Source organism: Procambarus clarkii, chromosome 13, assembly GCF_040958095.1.
Source record: "Procambarus clarkii isolate CNS0578487 chromosome 13, FALCON_Pclarkii_2.0, whole genome shotgun sequence".
Taxonomy (NCBI): domain Eukaryota; kingdom Metazoa; phylum Arthropoda; class Malacostraca; order Decapoda; family Cambaridae; genus Procambarus; species Procambarus clarkii.
This window is the reverse complement of record NC_091162.1, coordinates 22,492,103-22,506,414: the sequence shown is the minus strand read 5'-3', so window position 1 is coordinate 22,506,414 and position 14,312 is coordinate 22,492,103. Positions and strand designations below refer to the sequence as shown.

Sequence of the window (14,312 nt, the reverse complement as noted above, 5' to 3'; positions counted from 1 at the left end):
TGGATTCAGTCATCCTCGAAGAGTGTCAGTCAATCTGGAAGAGATTCAGGCATTCTGGAAGAGATTCAGCTATTCTTGAAAATATCAATGGAAAACACCACCATGGAAGCTGCTAACATTGTTCATCTATGCTACTTGTATCGGATGCATCATCACTGAACCCAGAAAACGATTCATCTATTTATCATCTATATAAATTGGAGATGGCATAGGTGGGCAAGGGTGGCACTCAGAGTTACAACTAGATACGCTCACTGTATCGTCCTCATAGGTGCTGTATCACTTGCAACCGACCTGTGTTTGGTCCTTATTGCGTCTAGCTTCGCCATTTATGTTCAAACCATAACGCTCTATCGGTGAAGTTCAGACCTTATGTTTCAACACCACGTTGGACAGGTGTTTGGCAGCCAGAGGCACGTGTGCCACCCATGGTTGCTCACTCAGTACAAACCCAGCCAGCAGCCCTAGGGCATTCTGGAAATTTTTTCCAAGATGACTGCCTCTCGCTGAAGGTACTAAGAGTCCATTTCGTACACAACCTACCGCGCACACATTTTGAATGGGTACCAAATATTCAAAAGGTGTTTTCTCGGTTGGCACAGTTTCTAACCGACCAAATTTTCTCAGTTGGCGCCGCACAGTGGTTAATGAAGCCTCTGTGTCACCTCATTGCTCGTATACCACGTTGCAAGGGTGGCCTTTCCCAGGCTGTTTCCTTTGTGGTTTGGTCCAACCCGTTGACTGATCTCCATTCTATGGATACACGAATGTTTGGTACGCTCACTTGGTGGCTCGACAAGGGCTAAACGTGTTGCATGTTTATATATTGGTGGTTTATGGTTTACTGCACAATGATGCATCATTCATTTATCTGTCTTATGTCAGATGGGTTGCTTTGCACCTGGTGTTTGACAGTTACAGTTGTCAGTAAACTGTAAACAGGTAATAGGTGAAAGACTGTATTAAAGAAGTGTGTGTATTAAGAGTACAGTGAATCAAATCTGATTTTCAAGTTTTATACTGTACTGTATATGCAAATGCTACAGTTCTAACAAATAATATGGAACTTCATGTAAATTAAATTTTATTTTTAGTAGCACCTAAGAGAAGACGGCTAAAATTGAATTTAGACAAATGGAAAGTTGTGGTGGTAGTGACCACTGGTAAGAGAATGGATTTCTTTGTGGGGGAAATAACTGGAACCTGGGATGTGTGATTAAGAAAATAATTTATACAAATAAGATTAAGAGTGGAGTGATTCAGGGAACACAAATGACTGGTACAATGGAAGCACTGGTTGAGACAGGTCCGGGGCCGACAGCGGGGGAAAATCCTCCTCCTGGAAGAGGTTAACAGGGGTGACCTTGCGCTCCTCACACCCCGCGGCCAGGTGACCCGGTATTAAGAAGAACTCAGATGGGCAGGCAGTGGTACTTAACCAACAGTGTTTGCAGAACTGTAAATAAAAATGAAGCAAAGTTAGACAACAGTTGAAGCAAGTGAATGTTATAAACCTTTCAGGCCTACTTTTGTATACATTCTGTTCTGTTATGGTATTGAAAAATTTATTTTGTGCATTTAGTTGAAAATTAACACTATCATTTGTTTTTCAGGAAACACAATGGGTGACAGACAGCGTAATTTTGCGCAATATGCTACAGCCCTAAATCAATTTGCAAGTAAGTATATCATATTTAGTTGTAAATAGAATAAGTAGAATAAGGCCAGCTTGTTGTCTTTAAAATAGGTACATGGTATTATATTGACTGGCTGGTTTATTACTGAACTCATTTTCTGTTATTGGAATACCTGGTAGGGGAATTCCTTATGATTTTATCAGCATTAAGTTTATTTCAAATAAATTTGTGTCTATGCATTCAAACTTTGTCTTGAAACTTTCAAGACATAAATGGTAGTAAAAGTAAGGTTTCTATCAATAATGGGCCATATAGACTCCAGGTGGTAGATTAAAAAAAAAAGCTTCAACAGAGCATTGGTTGTTAGGGGGGTGTAAGGGGTGGTGTGATCTTCAGGACTCTCTGGAGTGGTTTCTGGAAATTCTTCTACTCCCAAGCCAGCCTGGGGCCAGGCTTGTCTTGTGATAACTTGATCTAGATGGTTGTTTCTTGGAGCAGCTCGCAAGTCCACATATCCATTCTAATCTGACTGGTCTGGCATTTCCTGCGGAAACTTGGGAGGATATCGAAGAGCCGTGGACCTGTGTTGTTCATACAGTGTTCTCCGATTGTGCCTATGGCACACCTACGCTTTATTGGCTTTTATTCTACATTTCCTTCTACACTGCCTGACACTACTACCGAATCTCCACTATACGACTATTCCATCTGTTTATGAGCATGGCCCCAAGCACTTCCACCCATGAGAGGCCCATATTCAAGGCATGAAAACACAAGTGATTTGAGTAGTAAGAGCATTGGGGTGGAATCCCAGATTTGAAGGTTCTCATAATGCAAACTATCTTTTCTGTGGAGAGCCCCTTCAGGTCCCCGGAACTATACCGGGCTGATGTGTATATATTAGACCATGGCAACAGTCAATCGATGGAGTTGTTGGCCTACTGGGAACCACGAGCCAGAACCTGGTCCCCTCTGAGAGGCACGAGGAGCAATGGCCTATAGACACCCCTATGTAGTTGGAAGCAGTCTGTCTGCCATCTACCAGGTCAGGCACCCAGAAAGGTAAGAATCCCAAAACAAACTACAGCTGGCTAAACATTGCAAACCGAAAGCCGAACAAGAGGGCAGAACTCCCCAATCAGAAAACAAGCTAACAAGCATGACATACCTTACCTTACCTTGAGGTGCTTCTGGGGCTTAGTGTCCCCGCGGCCCGGTCGTCGACCAGGCCTCCTGGTTGCTGGACTGATCAACCAGGCTGTTAGACGCTGCTGCTCGCAGCCTGACGTATGAGTCACAGCCTGGTTGATCAGGTATCCTTTGGAGGTGCTTATCCAGTTCTCTCTTGAACACTGTGAGGGGCCGGCCAGTTATGCCCCTTATGTGTAGTGGAAGCGTGTTGAACAGTCTCGGGCCTCTGATGTTGATAGAGTTCTCTCTCAGAGTACCTGTTGCACCTCTGCTTTTCAACGGGGGTATTCTGCACATCCTGCCATGTCTTCTGGTCTCATGTGATGTTATTTCTGTGTGCAGGTTTGGGACCAGCCCCTCAATTATTTTCCACGTGTAAATTATTATGTATCTCCCGCCTGCGCTCAAGGGAGTACAGATTTAGGCTCTTTAGTCGGTCCCAGTAATTTAGATGTTTTACTGAGTGGATTCTAGCAGTAAAGGATCTCTGCACGCTCTCCAGGTCAGCAATTTCCGACATCACCACAGTTGCTGCATCGCTGTCTACACATCTTCCCCCCCCCCCCCCTTCCCGGTGAGAAAAGGGCGAGCCCCAGATCTCCTGCGCTAGCTACCCAACCCCAGTTCTGAGGCTGTTGTGTTGGGTGGCGGTCAGTCGACTCTGGCTCGAATTCCTGTGCGGTGCTGTGCCTTGTGGTGCTGTGCTGCTGTGTAGTAGTGTGTGACAGTGTTATTCCAGAAGTACTGGGGCTGCATGCACCTGGGGTCACCTTCCCTCGGTGCCCTGTAAGTGTACTGCCCTTGCAGTGTGGGGTTTCCTTCGCAAACTGTTCAGGGACTGCCTCTGCAGGGTTCATTTGTTGCTTGGTGATTGCCTGCCCTAGGGGTCAGCTGGGTTTTTTCCTGCCACTGTTTGGCCTTGGGTGAGGCAGTTGGCTGGCAGGCAAGGTAATGTGCAGCTGTCTTATAATACGCGTAGCGGCTGGCTCTCTTCCTCCTGGAGACGTGCCTTTGCAGGGTGTTGTTTTATTTCATTCTGGTTTGCCTGGTGGGGGGATCTTCCTGGTGTGGCTTTAGGACCACTTGTATTTTTTGGGTGGCCCTCCACTAGATCCCTGTGATTGCACACATTGCAGGGGTTCAACATTTGTTTGTTTGGTAGTTCTGGGATAACCAGTTAGCTGTACCTTGCCTGTGCTTTCCTCATCAGTCAACCTAAGGGCCCTGGAAACCCCCATTGGGGCTCATTGGTCCAATGGATACATCCTCAGTCCCATCTCGCATCTTGCAAGTTTGAAGGTTGTTCTGTCCCCTTGTCTCAGGGTGACACTCACCATTTTTGCCTCCACTGTGCTGCATGGTGGGTCAATGACACCTTTGGCCCGGAGTCCTGTGAGTGGTGTTCCTTGCTTGTACTCCAGTTCACCCAGTCCACTGCTATTGATATTCGGGTGTAGGCAGCTTTATCGTTGCATGTGAGGTTTAGGTTACTGCAATGCGCTAGGTTGGTTGCCTTTCTGGATGCCCTGAGGCTGCCCTACTTTGGTCATAAGGACCTGGACTTGGGAACATTAGTCGCCTCGAATTTGGTTTCATCCGTGCCCCTGGTCCTTACCCTGCTGTGGTTCATCCTGCTCCCATCCCCCTCCTTCCTGATCCCGGCTTCCAAACGTCTGAGGGTTTCAGTTGGGGCAGGGCTTTCTTGGTGTTGAGACTTGGGTGGCTTTGGGGACTGCCCCTTCTGGGTCAGCGACAGGGGCATTCGAGCCTGTTCCTCCTGCAGGGGCTTCCAGATCATGCCAGCGGACTTCTCCTTTCCTGCTTTTCCGGTGGACTCTGCCTTTTCTCCAGAGGCAGAGGGTTTGGAAGACAGCTCTGCCCACGTGGAGGATCGTGGTGCTGGGGAGGAGTTGACCTGGGAGGGCTTGAGGCCCATTTGACCCCGCTTTAGTGTTGGTACCCTTGGCGTGGGGCTTGTTGTTACTGGGGGAAGGGTTTTCCTATCCCCCTTCCTGTACGAGTTTGATTTGAGTTTGGCTTCTCCCCACGTTTGGTTCTGGGGGTTCCCTTAGGTTCCTCGGTTCCTTCTTTCCGGAGGTTTTCGGCTTCCCGCATCCCGCCTAGGGAGGTGCAGGAGGCCATTGCAGCTTACCTCTTACAAGACCCGGATTACGCCTCAATAATGAATCCTCCTATTGAGTTTGGCTCCTCTTTTTCCTCACTTGGTGCATTATGAGATGCTGGAGACTTCCTGGCTGGCAGGCTACTCTTTCTTTTCGTTGGGGGCGTGGCATGCATCCTGCCAGACCTGCACACTTGAATGGCGAGAGTTGACTGTGGTCGTTCAGGTTTACCTGGGTGGGCACGTTGGAGCACCACAATGCGTGCTTGTTTGCCCCTGTGCTTCATCGTGATGTCGGTCAGGTGCAGTTTCATGTACAGGTTCCTTTCCTTTCAGCTTCCCTGGTAGCTGAGGATTTGCACACCCGGGGGGCATTTAGCTTCAGTCTTGCACTTCTTTTCCCTGCTGGAGCTGTCTTCAGACTGGCTCGAGGAGGATGTGGAGGAGCTGGGTTCCGGGCCAGTGCACTTGCCTCGGCGACTCAGGCGTTGGCTGCCTTGTTAAAGTTGTTTGTGCTGATTCTGAGGGAAGTGGTGTTTGTTCTTTGCTTCTCGCGTCGCATGCCAAGAGGCTGTGCTCGTCCACTCTTTGGAATCTGCTTTGGCCCTAGTTCTTGGATTCTCATCCCCTTTTTGTCTGTTGCTATCTGCAGAGTTTGTGGTGGCACATTTTCTGCAGATGGCTTCATCTAGCTGTCGGCCTATGTCGGACTTGTTGGTTCTCTGGTGGTGGTGGTGGTGGTGGTTGGGAGGGGGGCGGGGGTTTGCATGATGGTCCTGCCTGGAAGGGTCATGCAAGGGCTTGGGGGTTCATTTGGTCGTCGTAAGCCAACTGTGCCAGATTTTTGGCTGGCCTCTCCTGCGGAGCCGTTGGCATCTTGTCGGAGCAGTGATCGCTCTGAGCATCGCTCGATGTAGCAGCATGCCACTACCTGGGTTAAAATGAAAAGCTCTAGATCCACCAACGTACCCCATGGGCGATGACAACATCAAGCGATGAAGTTTGGCTCCTCTTTTTCCTCACTTGGTGCATTATGAGATGCTGGAGACTTCCTGGCTGGCAGGCTACTCTTTCTTTTCGTTGGGGGCGTGGCATGCATCCTGCCAGACCTGCACACTTGAATGGCGAGAGTTGACTGTGGTCGTTCAGGTTTACCTGGGTGGGCACGTTGGAGCACCACAATGCGTGCTTGTTTGCCCCTGTGCTTCATCGTGATGTCGGTCAGGTGCAGTTTCATGTACAGGTTCCTTTCCTTTCAGCTTCCCTGGTAGCTGAGGATTTGCACACCCGGGAGGCATTTAGCTTCAGTCTTGCACTTCTTTTCCCTGCTGGAGCTGTCTTCAGACTGGCTCGAGGAGGATGTGGAGGAGCTGGGTTCCGGGCCAGTGCACTTGCCTCGGCGACTCAGGCGTTGGCTGCCTTGTTAAAGTTGTTTGTGCTGATTCTGAGGGAAGTGGTGTTTGTTCTTTGCTTCTCGCGTCGCATGCCAAGAGGCTGTGCTCGTCCACTCTTTGGAATCTGCTTTGGCCCTAGTTCTTGGATTCTCATCCCCTTTTTGTCTGTTGCTATCTGCAGAGTTTGTGGTGGCACATTTTCTGCAGATGGCTTCATCTAGCTGTCGGCCTATGTCGGACTTGTTGGTTCTCTGGTGGTGGTGGTGGTGGTTGGGAGGGGGGCGGGGGTTTGCATGATGGTCCTGCCTGGAAGGGTCATGCAAGGGCTTGGGGGTTCATTTGGTCGTCGTAAGCCAACTGTGCCAGATTTTTGGCTGGCCTCTCCTGCGGAGCCGTTGGCATCTTGTCGGAGCAGTGATCGCTCTGAGCATCGCTCGATGTAGCAGCATGCCACTACCTGGGTTAAAATGAAAAGCTCTAGATCCCCCAACGTACCCCATGGGCGATGACAACATCAAGCGATGAGGTCCTCAAATGTGGAGTGATTCCCGAATGCCACAGGGAAGACAACCGTGATGCGCAAGGGCAGTACTTGTGGAGCACCTAGGGAAAGTCTCCCTAGGCACATGTAGCTTCTGTACCTAAGACACCTGGCCACCACACCAACACACAGCTAGAACAGTCACACAGGTAAAAAAATCAAGAACAGGAACTTCAGGCCAGAAGTGACTGAACTGACCACCAGCACATCGGTTCCAGAACTGAAGTGGTGGGCTGCGCCCCCCCCCCCCCCAAATGAGACGGAGTGCTAGTTGCATGAAGTGTTGCTTGTTGGATTTCTTTCTTACTAGGGGAGTTATTTTGGTCTTTTTGGATGTAGATTGCACAGGTTAACCAGACAGTGGTCTGTTTTGATTCACATACCTTTCTGGGTCCTTCCACGGTCGATGGCAATTATGACGTACTTTAAATGTAAAGGTGCTCATAGGCCATTGCTCTGTGCACCTCTGAGGAGGCCAGGGTCTGGCTGTTGGTCCCTGGTAGGCATAAAGACTCCTGTGACTGATGACCCCAAACTAATATTGCACATAACAGCTCGGATAGCTTCAGGGAGCCTCCCGGGCTCACCCAGAAAATGGCGATTCATTACATTCAACGCAGGTTTTTTCAAGACTATATAAAGTGAACAGGGTCAAATTGTACTATCTACTTGTCCATTACATCAATATATTTCCGATGGTCCACAGTGTTACAAAAAATACTATGTAAACAGGTGGATGGGTTGGAATGTGACACCACCATAGAACCATATATCACATGTCTCCTTAACCCCAATTGACTTTGAAGGAGCCATAGACAGCATACCTGTGTACTCTGCACCAGGCCCAGACTCCTCGAATTCTATATTCATCAAGAATTGCACAAAAATATCATTACAGGGCCTAAAACACCTTTTAAGAGACGGTCTAAATACAGGTGTTATTCCTTACACATTTCAAACAGAGATTGCACCACCTCACAAAGGAGGTACCCCAGGTTAGGTTAGGTTAGGTTAGGTTACAGACACAACTATCACAAGCAAGGAAAATAAGCCTAAGCAGGGAGATCGAAGGAATAGAACAAACGTTGAAGCGATCATATGAGTCTGAGGAAATGTAATTGGAACAGAAAGCTATACAAGAGATAAGGAAAAATCCGAAATATTTTTTCACATACGCAAAATCAAAATCCAAAACCTCGACCAGTATTGGACCGTTAATTACAAATGAAGGTACATACACAGAGGACAACAAAGAGATTAGTGAAATTCTAAGAAGCCAGTATGAGCTTATGTTTAGCACACCAATAAACAACATGAAAGTTGATGACCCAGACAGCTTCTTTATGAATGACATTCAAGCTGCAGATAATATAACGGATATTACCACAAACTCGGAAGACTTTGAAAGAGAAATTGACAATATGCCTATGCACTCAGCTCCTGGGCCTGACTCATGGAATTCAATATTCATAAAGAAATGTAAAGTACCAGTAGCGAGAGCACTCAGCGTAATATGGAGAAAGAGCCTGGATACAGGGGAGATACCAGCAGCACTTAAATCTGCAGATATAGCTCCGTTGCACAAGGGGGGGAGTAAAGCCTTGGCAAAAAATTATAGGCCACTTGCACTAACATCACACATAATAAAAGTGTTTGAAAGAGTGATTAGGAATCAAATTTCTAGTTTTATGGAAAACAATGAATTGCACAATCCAGGACAACATGGATTTAGAGCAGGAAAATCCTGTCTGTCAGTTACTCAACCACTATGACAAAATCACAGAAGCCCTAGAAGAAAAGCAAAATGCAGATGTTGTTTACACAGACTTTGCAAAGGCGTTCGACAAATGTGACCATGGAGTGATAGCTCATAAAATGAGGTCAATGGGAATAACTGGAAAAGTAGGACACTGGATACTCAAGCCTGTCGAACAGAACACAAAGAGTAACAGTCAATCAGATAAAATCGAGTCCAAGCGATGTTAAAAGCTCTGTACCTCAAGGCACAGTCCTTGCACCGCTACTGTTCCTTATTCTCATATCTGATATAGACAAAAATACACGTCACAGCTTCGTGTCGTCCTTTGCAGATGACACAAAAATCAGCATGAAAATTACCTCTGCTGAAGACATTGAAAAACTACAAGCAGATGTCAACAAAGTTTTCGATTGGGCAGCAGAAAGTAACATGATGTTTAACAGTGATAAATTTCAGGTACTCGGGTACGGCAAAAATGAGGATCTGAAACATAAGTACAGGGTACAAAACACAATCGAATCTTCCCATAGTAGAAAAACAGCATGTCAAGGATTTGGGAATAATGATATCCGACGATCTAACGTTTAGGGAGCATAACCAAGCAAATATCGCGTCAGCCAGAAAAATGATCGGATGGATTACGAGAACTTTCAATTCCAGGGATCCCATCACAATGGTTGTACTCTTCAAGTCACTTGTGTTGTCCCATCTCGAGTACTGCTCAGTACTCACTTTCCCCTTCAGAGCAGGAGAGATTGCTGAAATAGAGGGAATACAGAGAACATATACGGCACGCATAGATGAGATAAAACACCTAAATTATTGGGATCGTCTCAAAGCTCTCCAAATGTACTCTCTAGAAAGGAGACGAGAGAGATACCAAATAATATACACATGGAAAATACTGGAGTGCCAGGTCCCAAATCTACACAGTAAAATAACAACGTACCGGAGTGAACGATATGGAAGAAAATGCAAGATTGAACCAGTGAAGAGCAGAGGTGCCATAGGCACAATCAGAGAGCACTGTATAAACATAAGAGGTCCACGGTTGTTCAACGTCCTTCTAGCGACAATAAGAAATATTTCCAGAACAACCGTGGACATCTTCAAAAGAAAACTTGACTATTTTCTAAGAGAAATTCCGGATCAGCCGGGCTGTGGTGGGTATGTGGCCCTGCAGGCTGCTCCAAGCAACAGCCTGGTGGACCAAACTCTCACAAGTCGAGCCTGGCCTCGGGCCGGGCTTGGGGAGTAGAAGAACTCCCAGAGCCCCATCAAGCAGGTAGTGAAGCAGATGCTAAAAACTATAGACCAATAGCTCTAACTTCACACATTAAAATCTTTGAAAGTGTGCTAAGAAGTAAGATTACATATCACATGAAATCACAACATCTACATAACCCCGTGCAACATGGGTTCAGAACAGGGTGCTCCTGCCTCTCACAGTTGCTAGACCACTATAACAGGGCCTTAGATGCCATGGAAGACAAGCAAAATGATGTAATATACACAGATTTTGCAAAAGCTTTTGACAAATGTGACCATAGAATCACCCCAAGATATGGTATTATTGCATACAAAATGCACACAAAATGAGTTACTGACAAAGTAGGAGGATGGATCTTTAACTACCTAAAGAACAGAACCCAGAGTGTAATTATCAACAAAGTAAAATTCAGATTATCCACCTTGAAAAGCTGTTTCCCAGGGTACCATGCTTGCTCTGATACTTTTCCTCATCCTCATATCAGACATAGACAAAGATAGAAACTATAGTACTGTTTCATCCTTCAGATGATGCTAAAATCTTCACGAGTGTAGACAATATAGAGGACATGGCAAACCTCCAATCTGACGTTAATATAATCCTTCAATGAGCCACAGAAAATAACATGGTGTTTAATGTGAGGCTAAATTCCAGTTACTGCACTATGGTAACTGTAATGAAGTTACTACAGTATTGAAAGATATGCAATGTAAAAGATTTAGGAGTAATCATGTCGGAAGACCTTACTTCTAACAAACACAACAAAGTAGATGTCACAGTTGTAAGAAAAATGACATTGGATAACAAGAACCTTTCAAACAAGAGATGCCACACCAGTGATGATACTTTTCAAGACACTAGTGTTCTCTAGGGTGGAATATTGCTGCGCACTAAGAGCCCCTTTCAAATCTGGAGAAATTACTGACCTGGAGAGTGTGCAAAGATTTTTTACTGCTAGAATCCCTTCAATAAAACACTTAAATTATTGAGACTGCTTAAACATTTTAAATCTGTATACCTTAGAGTGTAGGTAGGAGAGATACATAATAATTTACACTTGGAAAATACTAGGACTGGTTCCAAATTTGCACACAGAAATAACACCACGAGACCGGAAGGCATGGCACGATGTGCAAAATAGGTCCATTGAAAAGCAGAGGTGTGCGGGACAATGATCCTTTGAATCGTCAAAAGGTAAATGAAATGTAAGGTAGGTATGCTGAAAGAGAACTCCGATCAACATCAAAGGCCCAAGACTTTTCAACACCCCTCCTAACTAAGTGTAACTGGCTGACCTCTTTCAGTGTTCAAAAGAGAACTTGACAAACACCTTCAAGGAATACCAGATCAACCAGGCTGTGACTCATTCATCAGGCTACTGGTTGCAACCTCAAATGGCCAGATTGACCAGACCACCAACCAGGAGGCCTGGTCAGAGACTGGGCCACGTGGACGTTGATCATCAAAATTATTGACAGGTATAGACAAGGATGCAAATCCTAGTGCACCTAACAGCAAAAACCCCAAACACTCTCAATCACAGGGCCTCACAAGGGAGCTGGAGACTCTTGCGCTACTCAGGGTGAGACACTACACAGTACTATGGCCTCTTGAGTGAACTCCAAAACTTGCTAGAGAAGTTACTCTCTCGGACCAAGGGAAGTGTAATCCTTGTTGACCAGACCACACACTAGAAGGTGAAGGGACGACGACATTTCGGTCCGTCCTGGACCATTCTCAAATCGATTGTACTTTAGCCACGTTATTGTGACTCATCGCCTGCAAGTGTAACCCTTAACACATGCAGCTTGAGACTATGAATTAACCAAGTCTGTGGAACACACGAGGCTTGAAAAATGTGCTTGTGAAGCAAATACCAAAGTTTGGAATGACATGCAAGCAAATGGCCCCCATAATACAGTGTCTAAAAGATGGCTTACACTTACCTTAGAAAAAGAGGGATTTGCTAATGCCAGCAAGTTGTGGAAATATGTATTTGAGGACATCAACAGCAGGGTTGAGGTTCTGATGATGATAACATCATCCAGACTAACAGGTGGTGCTGCTACCTGTTAGTGGTCAATTTTAACTAGGGGGTGGGGGGGGGGGAGGATCTAGTCTAGCTACTGTACTGAGTGAATCATTTGTCAAGTCATTTGCTGCTTTTGTTCTTTTCTCTGTGTGAGCTTTGCAGTTGCTGTATTGCTTTGGTTACTTTCTGGATGTTTTGTCAGTGACTGATCATAAGAATACCCTGTTCCCCTGTGCCTTTGTGAAGGGGGTGTGTGCAGATTCTGGCTCTGGTCCCTGGTAGGCCATTTAGGACTCCGAAGGCTGACGTGACTCATCTGTGTGGAGCTATCGCAGGGAGCTAGGGAGCCACCATTTGGCGTTCCAGGAAGAAACAATTACAAAGCAGTGTTCCTAGGCTGTACAAAGTTTGTGATAGCTTATGTAGCAGTAGGTGCAGACCCTGTGTGAACTGGGCTGTCAGCTGGTGATGAGCAGGCACAACATGATCAGTGTAATTGCATGGTGGAAATTATTGTAACTTTGTTGTCTGTGGTACTTAATTTTATGAATGTGGTTGCTTGTTTTGTTGCATTTATGCTTTCTGATGGAATATTTTCTCATTTATGGTAATTTCTAATTCCCAAGCTTCCCTCACCTTATAGAGGGAGCCAGGTACTGGTCATGACTTGTGGTACTCAAGGATGGATCTCGTATCTTGATGCAACTACCACAGGCTGGCTTGACTATTACTTAACTACAGGGAACCACTCTCAGAAAACAGTTTACAGTATTTATATTCTGTAACATTAATTTTTGTTGCCTTGTTACCAAGTGTAAAACAATGACCGATGTTTCAGGCTTTAATAATGACGGAGGCGGTGCAGAACGAAGCAACCGCGACCGTGGAGATGGCGGGGGTGGGGTCACAGCCCCTGGTAGCAACAGTGGAGGGAGTGGCGGCAGCAGTGGTGCTAGTCATGGAGGGACAACAGCTGCAGGGAATGCTACTTTGTGGGGGGAGCTGAGTAGGTCACTGCAGTACAACAACTACCCAGGGTTTGGGACTGCCTGGCAAGGTGGGTAATTCTTGTTCAGGGAACTCTTGTTCTGGAAAGAAGCATGATCAGGATGGCTAAAGCCTTGGTAGTTCTTATTTGACTATATCTGATTAAACAATATTACTTCATGTATTACATTAAAGCCTTTTTTGTTTCCTGATTTGTTGATCTGACAGTTCAGCTATTTGCTATAAATGTAGATTTAAGTCTTGGATTATCAATGCTTTTGTAACACAGTATTTTGCTTTTCACTTATGATTTTAGAATTCATTTCATGGGCCTAAGTAATAACATTTTATTATAGGCTTTAAGGAAATACTGTGAAAGTTCATAAGGATATTTTGTGTACGCTTTAATTTGAACTTGTATGAAGATTTAGAGTATTGACCACATTTAGACTGATATTTAGTCATACTATAGACATCTTGTATTGATGTCACACTAGGTCAAGTGACACAGCATTCAGATTATTCCTGCAGCATCAGATACGAATGTAGAAATGAAGATTATTGATGATTGTAGTATTGAGAATGACTGAGATGTTGTTCAGAATATAATTACTGTTGTGATATTATTCAATACAATTGACATTTTTTACTGCTAGAACCCTCTATTCATTACATATTTACATGTGGCACTGAATGTAACACAAATACAGTGCTATTTAACCATCACAAGTTATTGTATGATGCACATTACATCACATTACCCTGGATACATTACCCTTTTGGGGTAGCTCCCATTAGCTTGTATCACCAGAAAAATTATGACATTGTGGCTGTTCCAGGCTCCTGACTCACTGGGGACAAGGACTGTTTTCAACCATCTTTTACTCTTGGTGAGGTGTGTAACCTGTGGGAACCTGAATGTACCATTGCCAAACATTTTGAGAAAGGTGTCAAAACACTCAGCCTCTTTCAGAGCTTATTTGCACGTCTCATTCTTCCATTTAACTTCAGCAGTAGTTTCAGGGTTCTAATACCTGATGCTGTCACTGATGACCGATAACAGAGATATGCACAAAGGAATCAAATTAATGTGATATATCAATGAAAAAATCAATAGGAACCATGAGGAAGATTCGAACCTTCACACTGGGTACTCTCAAGCACACAGCTTAAACCACAGTGATACTGAGTGGTGTCCCAAGGAACATAAAGGTGTAGTGCTCTGGAAAATAGGCGAGATAACACAAATGTGCCAAGGAAAGTGAACAAATTGGATGAGAAAAAGTTGCCCTAGTGTTCACAATGCAGACGACGATATTCAAGAGGGCCGCCGGCAAGAAGAAAAACAAAACGGCTAGATTTTGGGGTGTTTCAATGAA

General features: G+C 45.3%; 1 protein-coding gene across 7 annotated transcripts in view; it reads left to right on the top strand.

Moving 5' to 3' along the window:
* LOC123757088 (transcription factor 20) overlaps positions 1-14,312 on the top strand; it is a 219,914-nt gene that overhangs the window by 30,306 nt on the left and 175,296 nt on the right. For all 7 annotated transcript variants that reach the window (XR_011228386.1, XR_011228387.1, XM_069323787.1 and 4 more), the window contains exons 2-3: positions 1,614-1,679; positions 12,785-13,003. Coding sequence is in view for 5 of the 7 variants with exons in the window: in XM_045740472.2 (XP_045596428.2) it covers positions 1,614-1,679; positions 12,785-13,003 (285 nt within the window). In the remaining 2 variants the exon portion in view is untranslated. The remainder of the gene's footprint in view (positions 1-1,613; positions 1,680-12,784; positions 13,004-14,312) is intronic.